A 14,749-nucleotide genomic window follows, 5' to 3' on the forward strand; every position below is an offset into this window, starting at 1 on the left:
ACAAAACCTGACTCAGTTACATCAGCTGTCAGGAGGAATGGGCCAAAATTCACCCAACTTATTGTGGGAAGCTTGTGGAAGACTAGCCAAAAGGTTTAACCCAAGTTAAACAATTTACCAAATACTAATTGAGTGTATGTACATTTCTGACCCACTGGGAATGTGATGAAAGAAATAAAAGCTGAAATAAATCATTCTCTCTACTATTATTCTGACATTTCACATTCTTTAAATAAAGTGGTGATCCTAACTGACCTAAGACAGGGAATTTTTACTAGGATTAAATGTCAGGAATTGTGAAAAGCTGAGTTTAAATGTATTTGACTGAGGTGTATGTAAACTTCCGACTTCAACTGTACATATCTTCTTCCATTCTACTTTAGCTACTCCCATGTGATGAAGAATCATATGCAGAGTTCAATCTGTTCATTTTCATACTTACACTGAACAAAAATATAAATTCAACATTTTCTATACGCACAAAAGGTTATTTCTCTCAAATGTTGTGCACAAATATGTTTACATCCCTGTTAGTGAGTATTTCTCCTTTTCCAAGATAATACATCCACCTGACAGGTGTGGCATATCAAGAAGCTGAATAAACAGCATGATCATTACACAGGTGCACATTGTGCTGGGGACAATAAAAGGCCAATCTAAAATCTGCAGTTTTGTCACACAACACAATGCCACGGATGTCTCAAGTTGAGGGAGCTTGCAATTCGCATGCTGGCTGCAGGAATGTCCACCAGAGCTTTGCAGACCATGTGCATGGCGTCGTGTGGGCGAGCGGTTTGCTGATGTCAACGTTGTGAACCAGAGTGCTCAATGGTGGTGGTGGGGTTATGGTACGGATAGGCATAAGCTACGGACAACACAAACAATTGCATTTTATCGACAGCAATTTGAATGCACAAAAATACCGTGATGAAATCCTGAAGTGAGGTAAAAAAAATGTAAAGGTATCTGTGACCAACAAATGCATATCTGTATTCCCAGTCATGTGAAATCCATAGAGTTGGGCCTAATTAATTCATTTCAATTGATTGATTTCTTCATATGAACTGTAACTAAATTGTTGCATGTTGCGTTCATATTTTCATTCAGAATAGTAGGCTAGGCTAGGTCTTCTTTTGTCAATTGTGCTATAATTGCTTGATTACTGCTCCAGTATTTAGCATCCAATTACATATTATACTGTATGCAATTCACAACTCATACCATTACATAATGTAGAATTCCACCACCCGTATAGACACTGTATCAGTCCATTCAGTGCAGTGGATTAACAGGGGAATAGTAAAGTGCACTGAATGTTTTTCTTAATGCATAATTATAGTGTATTTGTTGTGGTGTGACCTGTGAGAATAGGGGGCCTGGTAGTATCAAATCAAATCAAATGTATTTGTCACATAGCAGGTGTTAGCAGGTGTCACATAGCAGGGGTTAGCAGGTGTTAATGCAAGTGTAGCGAAATGCTTGTGCTTCTAGTTCCGACCATGCAGTAATATCTAACAAGTAATTTAACCTAACAATTTCACAACAACTACCTTATACACACAAGTGTAAAGGAATGAATACGAATATGTACACAAAAAATATGTAAATGAGGACGGCCGAACGGCATAGGCAAGATGCAGTAGATGGTATAGAGTACAGTATATACATATGAGATGAGCAATGCAGGGTATGAAAACATTATATGAAGTGACATTGTTTAAAGTGGCTAGTGATACATTACATCAAGATGGCAAGATGCAGTAGATGGTATAGCGTACAGTATATACATAAGAGGTGAGTAGTGTAAGTAAACATTATATAATATAAAGTGGCTAGTGATAAATTGATTACATCAATTTTACCATTATTAAAGTGGGTGGAGTTGAGTCAGTATGTTGGCAGCAGCCACTCAATGTTAGTGATGGCTGTTTAACAGTCTGATGGCCTTGAGATAGAGACTGAAAAACAGCTTCTCGGTCCCCGCTTTGATGCACCTGTACTGACCTCGCCTTCTGGATGATAGCAGGGTGAACAGGCAGTGGCTCGGGTGGTTGCTGTCCTTGATGATCTTTTTGGCCTTCCTGTGACATCGGGTGGTGTAGGTGTCCTGGAGGGCAGGTAGTTTGCACCCGGTGATGCGTTGTGCAGACCTCACTACCCTCTGGAGAGCCTTCCGGTTATGGGCGGAGCAGCTGCCGTACCAGGCGGTGATACAGCCTGACAGGATGCTCTCGATTGTGCATCTGTGAGTGTTTTTGGTGACGAGCCGAATTTCTTCAGCCTCCTGAGGTTGAAGAGGCACTGCTGCGCCTTCTTCACCACGCTGTCTGTGTGGGTGGACCATTTCAGTTTGTCCGTGATGTGTACGCCGAGGAACTTAAAACTCTCCACCCTCTCCACTACTGTCCCGTCAATGTAGATAGGGGGCTGCTCCCTCTGCTGTTTCCTGAAGTCCACAATCATCTCTTTTGTTTTGTTGACATTGAGTGCGAGGTTATTTTCCTGACACCACACTCTGAGAGCCCTCACCCTGTAGGCCGTCTTGTCGTTGTTGGTAATCAAGCCTACCACTGTAGTGTCGTCTGCAAACTTGATGATTGAGTTGGAGGCGTGCATGGCCACGCAGTCATGGGTGAACAGGGAGTACAGTAGAGGGCTGAGAACGCACCCTTGTGGGGACCCAGTGTTGAGGATCAGCGGGGTGGAGATGTTGTGGAGTAAAACAAACATACAGTCAATAATACAGTAGAAAAATAAGTCTATATACAATGTGAGCAAATGAGGTGAGATAAGGGAGGTAAAGGCAAAAAGGCCATGGTGGCAAAGTAAATACAATATAGCAAGTAAAACACTGGAATGGTAGATTTGTAGTGGAAGAAAGTGCAAAGTAGAAATATAAATAATGGGGTGCAAAGGAGCAAAATAAATAAATAAACACAGTAGGGGAAGAGGTAGTTGTTTGGGCTAAATTATAGATGGGCTATGTACAGGTGCAGTGATCTGTGAGCTGCTCTGACAGCTGGTGATTAAAGCTAGTGAGGGAGATAAGGGTTTCCAGTTTCAGAGTAGTTCGTTCCAGTCATTGGCAGCAGAGAACTGGAAGGAGAGACGGCAAAAGGAGGAATTGGCTTTGGGGGTGACCAGAGAGATATATCTGCTGGAGCGCGTGCTACAGGTGGGTGCTGCTATGGTGACCAGTGAGCTGAGATAAGGGGGGACTTTACCTAGCAGGGTCTTGTAGATGACCTGGAGCCAGTGGGTTTGGCGACGAGTATGAGGCGAGGGCCAGCCAACAAGAGCGTACAGGTCACAGTGGTATATGGGGCTTTGGTGACAAAATGGATGGCACTGTGATAGACTGCATCCAGTTTATTGAGTAGGGTATTGGAGGCTATTTTGTAAATGACATCGCCGAAGTCAAGGATCGGTAGGATGGTCAGTTTTATGAGGGTATGTTTGGCAGCATGAGTGAAGGATGCTTTGTTGCGAAATAGGAAGCCAATTCTAGATTTAACTTCAGATTGGAGATGTTTGATGCGAGTCTGGAAGGAGAGCTTACAGTCTAACCAGACACCTAGGTATTTGTAGTTGTCCACATATTCTAAGTAAGAACCGTCCAGAGTAGTGATGCTGGACGGGCGGGCGGGTAGCCATCGGTCGAAGAGCATGCATTTAGTTCTACTTGTGTTTAAGAGCAGTTGGAGGCTACGGATGGAGAGTTGTATGGCATTAATGCTCGTCTGGAGGGTTGTTAACACGGTGTCTAAAGAAGGGCCAGAAGTATACAGAATGGTGTCGTCTGCGTAGAGGTGGATCAGAGACTCACCAGCAGCAAGAGCGACATCATTGATGTATACAGAGAAAAGAGTTGGCCCAAGAATTGAACCCTGTGGCACCCCCATAGAGACTACCAGAGGTCCGGACAACAGGCCCTCTGATTTGACACATTGAACTCTATCAGAGAAGTAGTTGGTGAACCAGGCGAGGCAATCATTTGAGAAACCAAGGCTATTGAGTCTGCCGATGAGGATGTGGTGATTGACAGAGTCGAAAGCCTTGGCCAGGTCAATGAATACGGAAGCACAGTATTGTTTCTTATCGATGGCGGTTACGATATCGTTTAGGACCTTGAGCGTGGCTGAGGTGCACCCATGACCAGCTCTGAAACCAGATTGCATAGCGAAGAAGGTGCGGTGGGATTCGAAATGGTCGGTAATATGTTTGTTGACTTGGCTTTCGAAGACCTTAGAAAGGCAGGGTAGGATAGATATAGGTCTGTAGCAGTTTGGGGTCAAGAGTGTCCCCTCCTTTGAAGAGGGGGATGACAGCAGCTGCTTTCCAATCTTTTGGAATCTCAGACGACACGAAAGAGTGCTTGAGCAGGCTAGTAATAGGGGTTGCAACAATTTCGGCAGATAATTTTAGAAAGAAAGGGTCCAGATTGTCTAGCCCGGCTGATTTGTACGGGTCCAGATTTTGCAGCTCTTTCAGAACATCAGCTGACTGGATTTGGGAGAAGGAGAAATGGGGAAGGCTTGGGTGAGTAGCTGTGGGGGGTGCAGTGCTATTGACTGCGGTAGGGGAAGCCAGGTGGAAAGCATGGCCAGCCGTATAAAAATGCTTCTTGAAATTCTCAATGATAGTGGATTTGTCGGAGGTGACAGAGTTTCCTATCCTCAGTGCAGTGGGCAGCTGGGAGAAGGTGTTCTTATTCTCCATGGACTTTACTGTGTCCCAGAACTTTTTTGAGTTTGTGTTTGTTGAGTTTGTGTTTGTTGAGTTGAGTTTGTGTTTGCAGGAAGCAAATTTCTGCTTGAAAAAGCTAGCCTTGGCTTTTCTAACTGCCTGTGTATATTGGTTTCTGACTTCCCTGAAAAGTTGCATATCACGGGGGCTGTTCGATGCTAATGCAGAACGCCACAGGATGTTTTTGTGTTGGTTAACCTCTTACATCTAGACGTTCCGCTAGCTGAACACCTGCTCCAATATCCAATGATAGGCGTGGCGCGAAATACAAACTCCTCGAAAATCCGAAAACTTCCATTTTTCAAACATATGACTATTTTACACCATTTTAAAGACAAGACTCTCCTTTATCTAACCACACTGTCCGATTTCAAAAAGGCTTTACAGCGAAAGCAAAACATTAGATTATGTCAGCAGAGTACCCAGCCAGAAATAATCAGACACCCATTTTTCAAGCTAGCATATAATGTCACAAAAAACAAAACCACAGCTAAATGCAGCACTAACCTTTGATGATCTTCATCAGATGACACTCCTAGGACATTATGTTATACAATACATGCATGTTTTGTTCAATCAAGTTCATATTTATATCAAAAACCAGCTTTTTACATTAGCATCTGACGTTCAGAACTAGCATTCCCACCGAACACTTCCGGTGAATTTACTAAATTACTCACGATAAACGTTCACAAAAAACATAACAATTATTTTAAGAATTATAGATACAGAACTCCTTTATGCAATCGCGGTGTCCGATTTTAAAATAGCTTTTCGGTGAAAGCACATTTTGCAATATTCTGAGTAGATAGCACGCCATCACAGGCTAGCTATTTTGACACCCACCAAGTTTGGTACTCACCAAACTCAGATTTACTATAAGAAAAATTGGATTACCTTTGCTGTTCTTCGTCAGAATGCACTCCCAGGACTTCTACTTCAATAACAAATGTTGGTTTGGTTCCAAATAATCAATAGTTATATCCAAATAGTGGCGTTTTGTTGTGCGTTCAAGACACTATCCAAAGGGTAACGAAGGGTGACGCACCCGGCGCTTTTTGTGACAAAAAAGTTCAAAATATTCCATTACCGTACTTCGAAGCATGTCAAACGCTGTTTAAAATCAATTTTTATGCGATTTCTCTCGTAAAAAAAGCGATAATATTCCGACTGGGAGTCGTTGTTTTCGTTCAAAGACTGAAAATGAAAACATGGAGTCGTCTCGTGCACGCGCGCACCAGTCTCATTGTTCTCTGATCGACCACTTACCAAATGCGCTACTGTTTTTCAGCCATGGCCTGCAAAGTCATCATTCAACGTTCTGGCGCCTTCTGAGAGCCTATGGGAGCGTTAGAAAATGTCACGTTACAGCAGAGATCCCCTGTTTTGGATAGAGATGATCAAGAAGGCCAAGAAATGGTCAGAGAGGGCGCTTCCTGTTTGGAATCTTCTCAGGTTTTGGCCTGCCAAATGAGTTCTGTTATACTCACAGACATCATTCAAACAGTTTTAGAAACTTTGGAATGTTTTCTATCCAAAGCTAATAATTATATGCATATTCTAGTTTCTGGGCAGGAGTAATAATCAGATAAAATCGGGTATGTTTTTTATCCGGCCATGAAAATACTGCCCCCTATCCATAACAGGGCAGTCAGGTCTGGAGAGAACCAAGGGCTATATCTGTTCCTGGTCCTAATTTCTTGAATGGGGCATGCTTATTTATAATGGTGAGGAAGGCATTTAAAAAAAATAACCAGGCATCCTCTACTGACGGGATGAGGTCAATATCCTTCCAGGATACCCGGGCCAGGTCGATTAGAAAGGCTTGCTCGCTGAAATGTTTCAGGGAGCGTTTGACAGTGATGAGTGGAGGTCGTTTGACCGCTGACCCATTACGGATGCAGGCAATGAGGCAGTGATCGCTGAGATCTTGGTTGAAAACAGCAGAGGTATATTTAGAGGGCAAGTTGGTTAGGTTGATATTTATGAGGGTGCCCGTCTTTATGACTTTGGGGTGGTACCTGGTAGGTGCATTGACAATTTGTGTGAGATTGAGAGCATCAAGCTTAGATTGTAGGATGGCTGGGGTGTTAAGCATGTTCCAGTTTAAGTCACCTAGCAGCACGAGCTCTGAAGATAGATGGGGGGCAATCAGTTCACATGTGGTGTCCAGAGCACAGCTGGGGGCAGAGGGTGGTCTATAGTAGGCACTTACAGAAGGAGGCTACTGAAACACACTTCTAGAGTTTTTCACTGGGTCTCAGAGGAGACTGATCAAGACCACAATGCATAAGGGTCTCTCTCAGCTGGATATGGGCTCTTAGCGAGGTCCTGATCTCTCCATCTTTGTGTCTGTCTTAATAAACCTCTGTCTGTCTACCCCTTAATTTGCTCTAACTATATCAAATCAAATTGTATTTGTCACATGCGCCGAATACAGGTGTAGACCACACAGTGAAATGCTTACTAAACCAACAATGCAGTTAAGTAAAAATTTGAAAAATAACAAATAATTAAATAAGAGGCTATTTACAGGGGGTTAGTCAAGGTAATATGTACACTATCATTCAAAAGTTTGGGGTCACTTAGAAATGTCCTTGTTTTTGAAAGAAAAGCACATTTTCTGATTTGATTTGCTGATCACCATTTGATTAGCTGTTCAGTAGTCTTATAGCTTGGGGGTAGAAGCTGTTAAGAAGCCTTTTGGACATAGACTTGGCGCTCTGGTACCGCTTGCCGTGCGGTAGCAGAGAGAACAGTCTATGACTAGGTTGGCTGGAGTCATTGACAATTTTTAGGGCCTTCCTCTGACACCGCCTGGTATGGAGATCCTGGATGGCAGGATGCTTGGCCCTAATGATGTACTGGGCCGTATGCACTACCCTCTGTAGAGCCTTGTGGTCGGAGGTCAAGCAGTTGCCATACCAGGCAGTGATGCAACCAGTCAGGATGCTCTCGATGGTGCAGCTGTAGAACTTTTTGAGGATCTGAGGACCCATGCCAAATCTTTTCGGTCACCTGAGGGGAATAGGCTTTGTCGTACTCTGTCGGGTCCTCTTCACGACTGTCTAGCTAGGTTTCCATCCAATTGGTGACAGATTTTCATGTAAACATTCTACATTTTGTGCAAATATTCAGCGCCTCATCTGTAGCCAAATAAACTGCATGCTTTCTTGACGAGTCATAGTGGGAGGACCACACAACATATCAAGTGACTAAGTTTACTCGATATCATGGTTATATCAATATTTGTGCATAAAAGCGTTTCCACCAACATTTCTCGCATAATTCATTTTACCCACAAAAAGATCCCACCTTGTCTAGCGTCTTTTTGTTTTGTCGACATTTGAAAAAATTAGAGTAGGATGGAAACCTGATTACTTTCCATCTCACTTTATTCTGCTGTATCCGTCTTTTCTTTCTATCGCTTTCTTGCTATCTATGAAATTAGTCTGTTGGCTTTGACATCCATTTTCATATCAGAGAGCTTGCCGGCTCATGTCAATTGGCATTGGTTTAATGTTTCCTTCACTCAAACTTCACTGCCAAGTAGGCAAAGCACATGGCACAGTTGTCTTTGATGTGATGTCTGTCTACGCGCTCTGAGGAAGTTGTTCCCATTGGGCATTCACAAATTGACCAAAATGAGGCCAATGAATGACTAATATTCAAGGTACAAATTATCTGAGCGATAACGATACATTTCACCTGGACACCTCTCTCAGGACTGAAGAAGAGAAGTTTATTTTATAATGCCTGTTTTGAATTGACAGCATGCCTTTCGCAGATTAGTCCTGTGTGCAGCCGTCTATTAGGATAGGAATTACTCCTCTGTACCTCCGCCATCTGATTGGTGTCAAGGTTTTTATCGCAGGAATGTGCTGGTGGTAAAGTACTCTAGATGACCTGTTTTGTTCTGTGTTCTCTCGTTGTGGTGCAGTGTGAAGCCTGCCCAAACTCAGCCCCGAGAGGTCCGGCTCCCAGACCAGCACCCTGAACATGAGACAGCTGTGTGTCTGTGTGTCTGTCCTGCTAGCCTTGGCCACCATGGCTGTAGCTAGGCCTAAAGCAGGTTAGCCAAGTCCAACTGAAGTAATAAAAAGACCATGAATGGATTGCAGTTCAGCCCACATTCAATTGCTTCTTGCATTTTATATTTTATTCCAAGATTACATCAAAATGAGAACTGGCTTTGCAAGGAAGTTAATGAAATTAATACAAAACTACTGTTTAATTATCTGCTTATGCCGTAGCTAATGTGATATTCATGATTTCCCACTCTGGCTTCACACTTTCTCACATCGCCTAAACCAGGACCAGAGCAGAAGTGCAAGTCCGGCCCAGTGGACCTCATGTTCATTATTGACAGCTCTCGAAGTGTGCGGCCCCACGAGTTTGAGACCATGCGCAAGTTCATGATTGACATCATCCACACGCTGGACATGGAGGCGAATGCCACCCGAGTGGGCGTGGTGCAGTACTCCAGCCAGGTAAACAACCTCTTATCAACTTCACAATTTATCCTTTTGTTTATACACATTAGTGAAGAACTACGCTTGGAAAGGGAAGATCATTCTTGATGAATTCTTAGCTTGGCTTCCCTTTCCAATTGTAGTTCTTGTAAAGGCTAAATGCCACTGGTGAAGACTCAGTTGCACCTAAATAGAGAGCTAGACATGCAAATCCTGCATATGAAGAGGTGACTGATGCTTTGCATGTTTCCATGACTCTAGGTCCAGAATGAATTCTCTCTCAAGACCTACAGCAAGCTGCAGGGCATGGTGAAAGGCATCAATGAGATCCTCCCCCTGGCGCAGGGCACCATGACTGGCCTGGCCATCAAGTACGTCATGAACCATGCCTTCACGGCAGCCGAGGGCGACCGACCCAAGGTGCCCAATGTGGCCATCATCGTAACGGACGGGCGGCCCCAGGACCGCGTGGCGGAGGTAGCAGCCGAGGCTCGAGACAAAGGAATCGAGATCTATGCGGTGGGTGTTGCCCGGGCGGATATGACCTCGCTGCGTGCTATGGTGTCGCCACCCATCGAGGACCATGTCTTCCTGGTGGAGTCTTTTGACCTGATCTACCAGTTTGGCCTGCAGTTCCAGGACAAGCTCTGCGGTAGGTTGGGTCGATAAGCGATGTTATCGAATTATTGTAAAAAGTTTGGACACACCTTCTCATTCAAGGGTTTTTCTTTATTTGTACTATTTTCGACATTGTAGAAAAATAGTGAAGAAATCAAAACTATGAAATAATGTAGTAACCAATGAAGTGTTCAACAAAACAAAATATATTTTAGATTTTAGATTCTTCAAAGCAGCCACCCTTTACCTTGATGACAGCTTTGCACACTCTTGGCATTCTCTCAACCAGCTTCTTGAGGAATGCTTTTCCAACAGTCTTGAAGGCTCACCCACATGCTGAGCACTTGTTGGCTGCTTTTCCTTCACTCAACAGTCCAACTCATCCCAAACCATCTAAATTGGGTTGCGCTTGGGTGATTGTGGAGGCCAGGTCATCTGATGCAGCACTCCATCACTCTCCGTCTTGGTCAAATAGCCCTTACACAGCCTGGAGGGGTGTTGGATCACTGTTCTGTTGAAAAACAAATGATAGTCACTAAGTCCAAACCAGATGGGATGGCGTATCGCTGCAGAATGCTGTCGTAGCCATGCTGGTTAAGTGTGCCTTGAATTCTAAATAAATCACTGACAGTGTCACCAGCAAAGCACCCCCACACCATCACACCTCCTCCTCCATGCTTCACGGTGGGATCCACATATGCGGAGATCATCCGTTCACCTACTCTGCGTCTCACAAAGACACGGCGGTTGGAACCAAAAATCTAAAATTTGGACTCATTGGATCAAAGGACAAATTTCCATGGCTCGTGTTTCTTGGCCCAAGCAAGTCTCTTCTTCTTATTGGTGTCCTTTAGTAGTGGTTTTATTGCAGCAATTCGACCATGAAGGCCTGATTCACGCAGTCTCCTCTGAACAGTTGATGTTGAGATGTGTCTGTTACTTAAACTCTGTGAAGCATTTATTTGGGCTGCAATATGAGGTGAGCTGTTCTTGCAATAATATAGACTTAGCCCTATTTGGTAAAAGACCATCTTCTGTATACCACCCCTACCTTGCCACAACACAACTGATTGGCTCAAACACATTAAGATGGAAAGAAATTCCACAAATGTACTTTTAACAAGGCACACCTGTTAATTGAAATGCATTCCAGGTGACTACCTCATGAAGCTGGTTGAGAGAATGCCAAGAGTGTGCAATGCTGTCGCAAAGGGTGGCTACTTTGAAGAATCTGAAATCTAAAATATATTTTGATTTGTTAAAAAAATATATATTACTGCATGATTCGATGTGTTGTTTTGATGTCTTCACTATTATTCTACTATGTAGAAAATAGTAAAAATAAAAGAAACCCTTGAATGAGTCGGTGTGACTAAACTTTTGACTGGTACTGTGTATTTTCAGCGATATGTGCAATATAAACACTACTCCGTTTCCATGATAAATCAAAGTTATTGTTCCAACTGTAGTATCCCACTTTACAAATCCCACTTTACTGTTGCTGAAGTGAGTCAAGATCACCAGTGTCCACAAAGGTTTGTATTCGTACTAGAGACTTTCAAAGCTTGTAAAATGTTCCCGAGTGGCGCAGCAGTTTAAGGCATTGCATCTCAGTGCTAGAGGCATCACTACAGACCCTGGTTCAAATCCAGGCTGTATCACAACTGGCCGTGATTGGGAGTCCCATAGGGCGGTGCACAATTGACCCAGCGTTGTTAGGGTTTGGCTGGAGTAGGCCATCATTATAAATAAGAATTTGTTCTTTATTTAACTAGGTAAGTCAGTTAAGGTTAAATAAATTAAATAAAAAATATACTCAACTCAGAATAAAGCTCTGTGGGATTTTTAGCTCTCGCTATTAGTTGCATCCTTGGCCGCACAATATCAAGCATCTAATTCTCACAAGAGCATCACTAGCTTTTGGGAACTTGACAGTCTTTCAAAACAGTATGAGGAAATCCTTATATTTCCTAATGCAAATATTATCAGAATATCACCATGGCTGTGTGCACCTCTGTGAGAGCTCCCCTGGTTCTTTCCACTGCCTGTGTCTGCCAGGGTACACTCTCAACGAGGATGGCAAAACCTGTAAAGGTATAGGCTGTCGATGGGGCTAGTAATGAGCCAACTTAATCATTTTGTATTATTATTAATGAACTATACACTGAATATACCTAATATTGAGTTGCACTCCTCCCACACACACACTTTTGCCCTTAGAACAGCCTACATTTTTGGGGGCATGGACTCTACAAGGTGTCGAAAGCGTTCCAAAGGGATTCTGGCACATGTTGACTCCAATGCTTCCCACAGTTGAGTCAAGTTGGCTGGATGTCCTTTGGGTGGTGGACCATTCTTCATACACACGGGAAACTGTTGAGCAAACCAGCAGCATTGCAGTTCTTGGCACAAACCGGTGCGCCTGGCACCTACTACCATACCCTGTTCAATGGCACTTAAATATTTTGTCTTGCCCATCCACCCTTTGAATGGCACACATACCCAATCCATGTCTCAATTGTCTCAAGACTTAAATCCTTCTTTAACCTGTCTCCTCCCCTTCAGCTACAATGTTTGAAGTGGATTTAGCAAGTGACATCAATAAGGGATCATAGCTTTCACCTGGTCAGTCTAAGTCATTAAAAGAGCAGGTGTTCTTAATATTTTGTATACTCAGTATATATGTCAGTCAAGTGCATGCATAGCTGTAACTGGGTCTGGTTCTTGAGAACCATGAGCCAGAAATGAGTCAGAAATTGTGAGCATGTAGGAAAGGTCAAGTTAAAATTCAGCAGTTACTGACTTAACAGCAACAGTGATTTTTGTCTCTTTGTATGATACAGCCATAGACCCGTGTGCTGAGGGGAAGCATGACTGTGAGCAGATCTGTATCCCCTCCCCTGGAGCCTTCACCTGCGGCTGCAACACTGGCTACACCCTTAACGACGACAAGAAGACCTGTACAAGTTAGTGAAGCCATCGGCAGGCCAAACAATACAATGCACTAAAAGCAACATGGTTAGCAAAATCCTCCCATCCCGATGGAGATATATAGACCAAAATATACATACACACACAGGCTGGCCCCCGCCCACACACACATGCACATGCAAGCACACAGGAATGTACACACGTATGCGCACACTCTCTCTCACACACACACTTAAGCACTCAGAGAAATTATTACAGACATTTCATCCGCTTTCACTGGGTACTGTAGGACGCAATTTATGTGTTTACAACCTAGTGAGGACTGAAAGTTAGGAGATGTCTTGATTCAGCTCAGGCCCTAGAGAACTATAAGTCAATGTTCCTGGCTACAGCTTTTCTGTGTTGCAATGCAAAAATGCACCTTGCTGAGAAAAAAAGCTGTGAACTTAGATTTAATAGGATGTTATAGACCTCCATCTGCAAAAGAATCCCTGAATACTCTGGCTAAACTACAGAGTGGTTGGGGGAAAAATGAAATGGTTCTCATGGGTGATTTAAACTGGGACTGGTTATGTCCAAACTCCAAGACCACAAGAGGACTGTGCAAAACATTGAATTTTACTCAATTGATAAATACAGTCACAAGACCCAATCCAAAATACATCTCCAAGTCAACACTTATTGATGTTATTCTAAATAACAATCCGCATAAGTACTTGGCCGTTGGTATTTTCCATAATGATTTAAGCGATTATTATGCAGTTGCTTGCATTAGAGACACTAAAATCCCTAAAGTGCCCCCTCGGTACATAGTCAAACAACATTTTAAGCAGTTCTGTAAGCAGGCATTCCTGCATGAACTTTACACATGCAACTGGGATAGGATTGCTGTTTTTGCCAGACAGAGGAGGCATTCTCCTATTTTCATTCCATGTTTTCTAGTATCTGTGATAAACATGCCCCTCTCAAAAAGTACTGGGTAAGAGGTAGAGACAATCCCTGGTTTACAGAGGAATTATCTGATTTGATCCAAAAGCAAAATACACAAATGGGCTAAAGCCAAAAAGGTTAACTCCCAGGCTGAATGGCTGTTATTCAGGGCACTGAGAAACAAGTGCTCTTTGTTAATACAGAAATGCAAATCTAACTTCTATTACGAATCTCCCAAGGCAAATCTCAATAACCGGACAAAATTATGGAAAACCATTAAGTGACAGACAAGAAACAACTGCTTGATATTTTTTATGAGCATTTTGCTAAGGCTGGGCATTTATTTGATAATGAACTCCATCCTAACATCTCGAATGAGGCTGTGAAGGAAACTGCCGCCTGCCGGCCTACGGTTCATCCATTTCATTATACCGAGACTGAGTTTTCAGAAGTTGTAAAGGCACTCAAATCTATTGATATTAAGTAGCTGGAATTTAACCCTTATTTAAAAAAAATTGCTGCCCCTCTCACTCATATATTAACATCTTTCATTGGTGAATAATACAATTCCAAAAGTCTGGAACGCACTTTTACATAAGGGTGGAGATCCATCCCAGTTGGATAACTATCGTCCCATATCAAAACTGTGCACTGGAAAAGGTCTTGGACAACCTGGTGAACTGACAGTTGAAAGACTTTCTTTATTAGTTCTCAATTCCAGTCGGTTTTAGAGCCAAGCATAGTACCATTACTTCGGTAACTAAAGTTATAGGTGATATTCTAGATGCTCAGGACAAGAAACATCACTGTTTCACTTTTTATAGAATTATCAAAGGCTTTTGACACTGTTGACCTTGCCCTGATGTTGTATAACCAAAAAAATGTTGGCTTAAGTGTTGAAGAATTGGATTGGTTCTAACACTACTTTTGTGGCAGAACAGTGTTTAGCACAGCAGGGAATGAAATCGGCGTTTCGAAGGCTTACGAAAGGAGTTCCCCAGGGCTCAATTTTAGGTCCGATCCTTTTTACACTGTATATAACTTATATATGG

At 42.9% G+C, this 14,749-nt stretch overlaps 1 protein-coding gene across 1 annotated transcript in view; it reads left to right on the forward strand.

The window, feature by feature from the left end:
• LOC115208427 (matrilin-4) overlaps window positions 1-14,749 on the forward strand; it is a 60,111-nt gene that overhangs the window by 3,601 nt on the left and 41,761 nt on the right. The window contains exons 2-5 of the mRNA XM_029776481.1: window positions 8,687-8,818; window positions 9,061-9,236; window positions 9,480-9,870; window positions 12,680-12,802. Of these exons, the coding sequence (XP_029632341.1) occupies window positions 8,746-8,818; window positions 9,061-9,236; window positions 9,480-9,870; window positions 12,680-12,802 (763 nt within the window). The 5' untranslated portion in view covers window positions 8,687-8,745. The remainder of the gene's footprint in view (window positions 1-8,686; window positions 8,819-9,060; window positions 9,237-9,479; window positions 9,871-12,679; window positions 12,803-14,749) is intronic.

Source organism: Salmo trutta, chromosome 14 (assembly GCF_901001165.1).
Source record: "Salmo trutta chromosome 14, fSalTru1.1, whole genome shotgun sequence".
Classification (NCBI taxonomy): Eukaryota; Metazoa; Chordata; class Actinopteri; order Salmoniformes; family Salmonidae; genus Salmo; species Salmo trutta.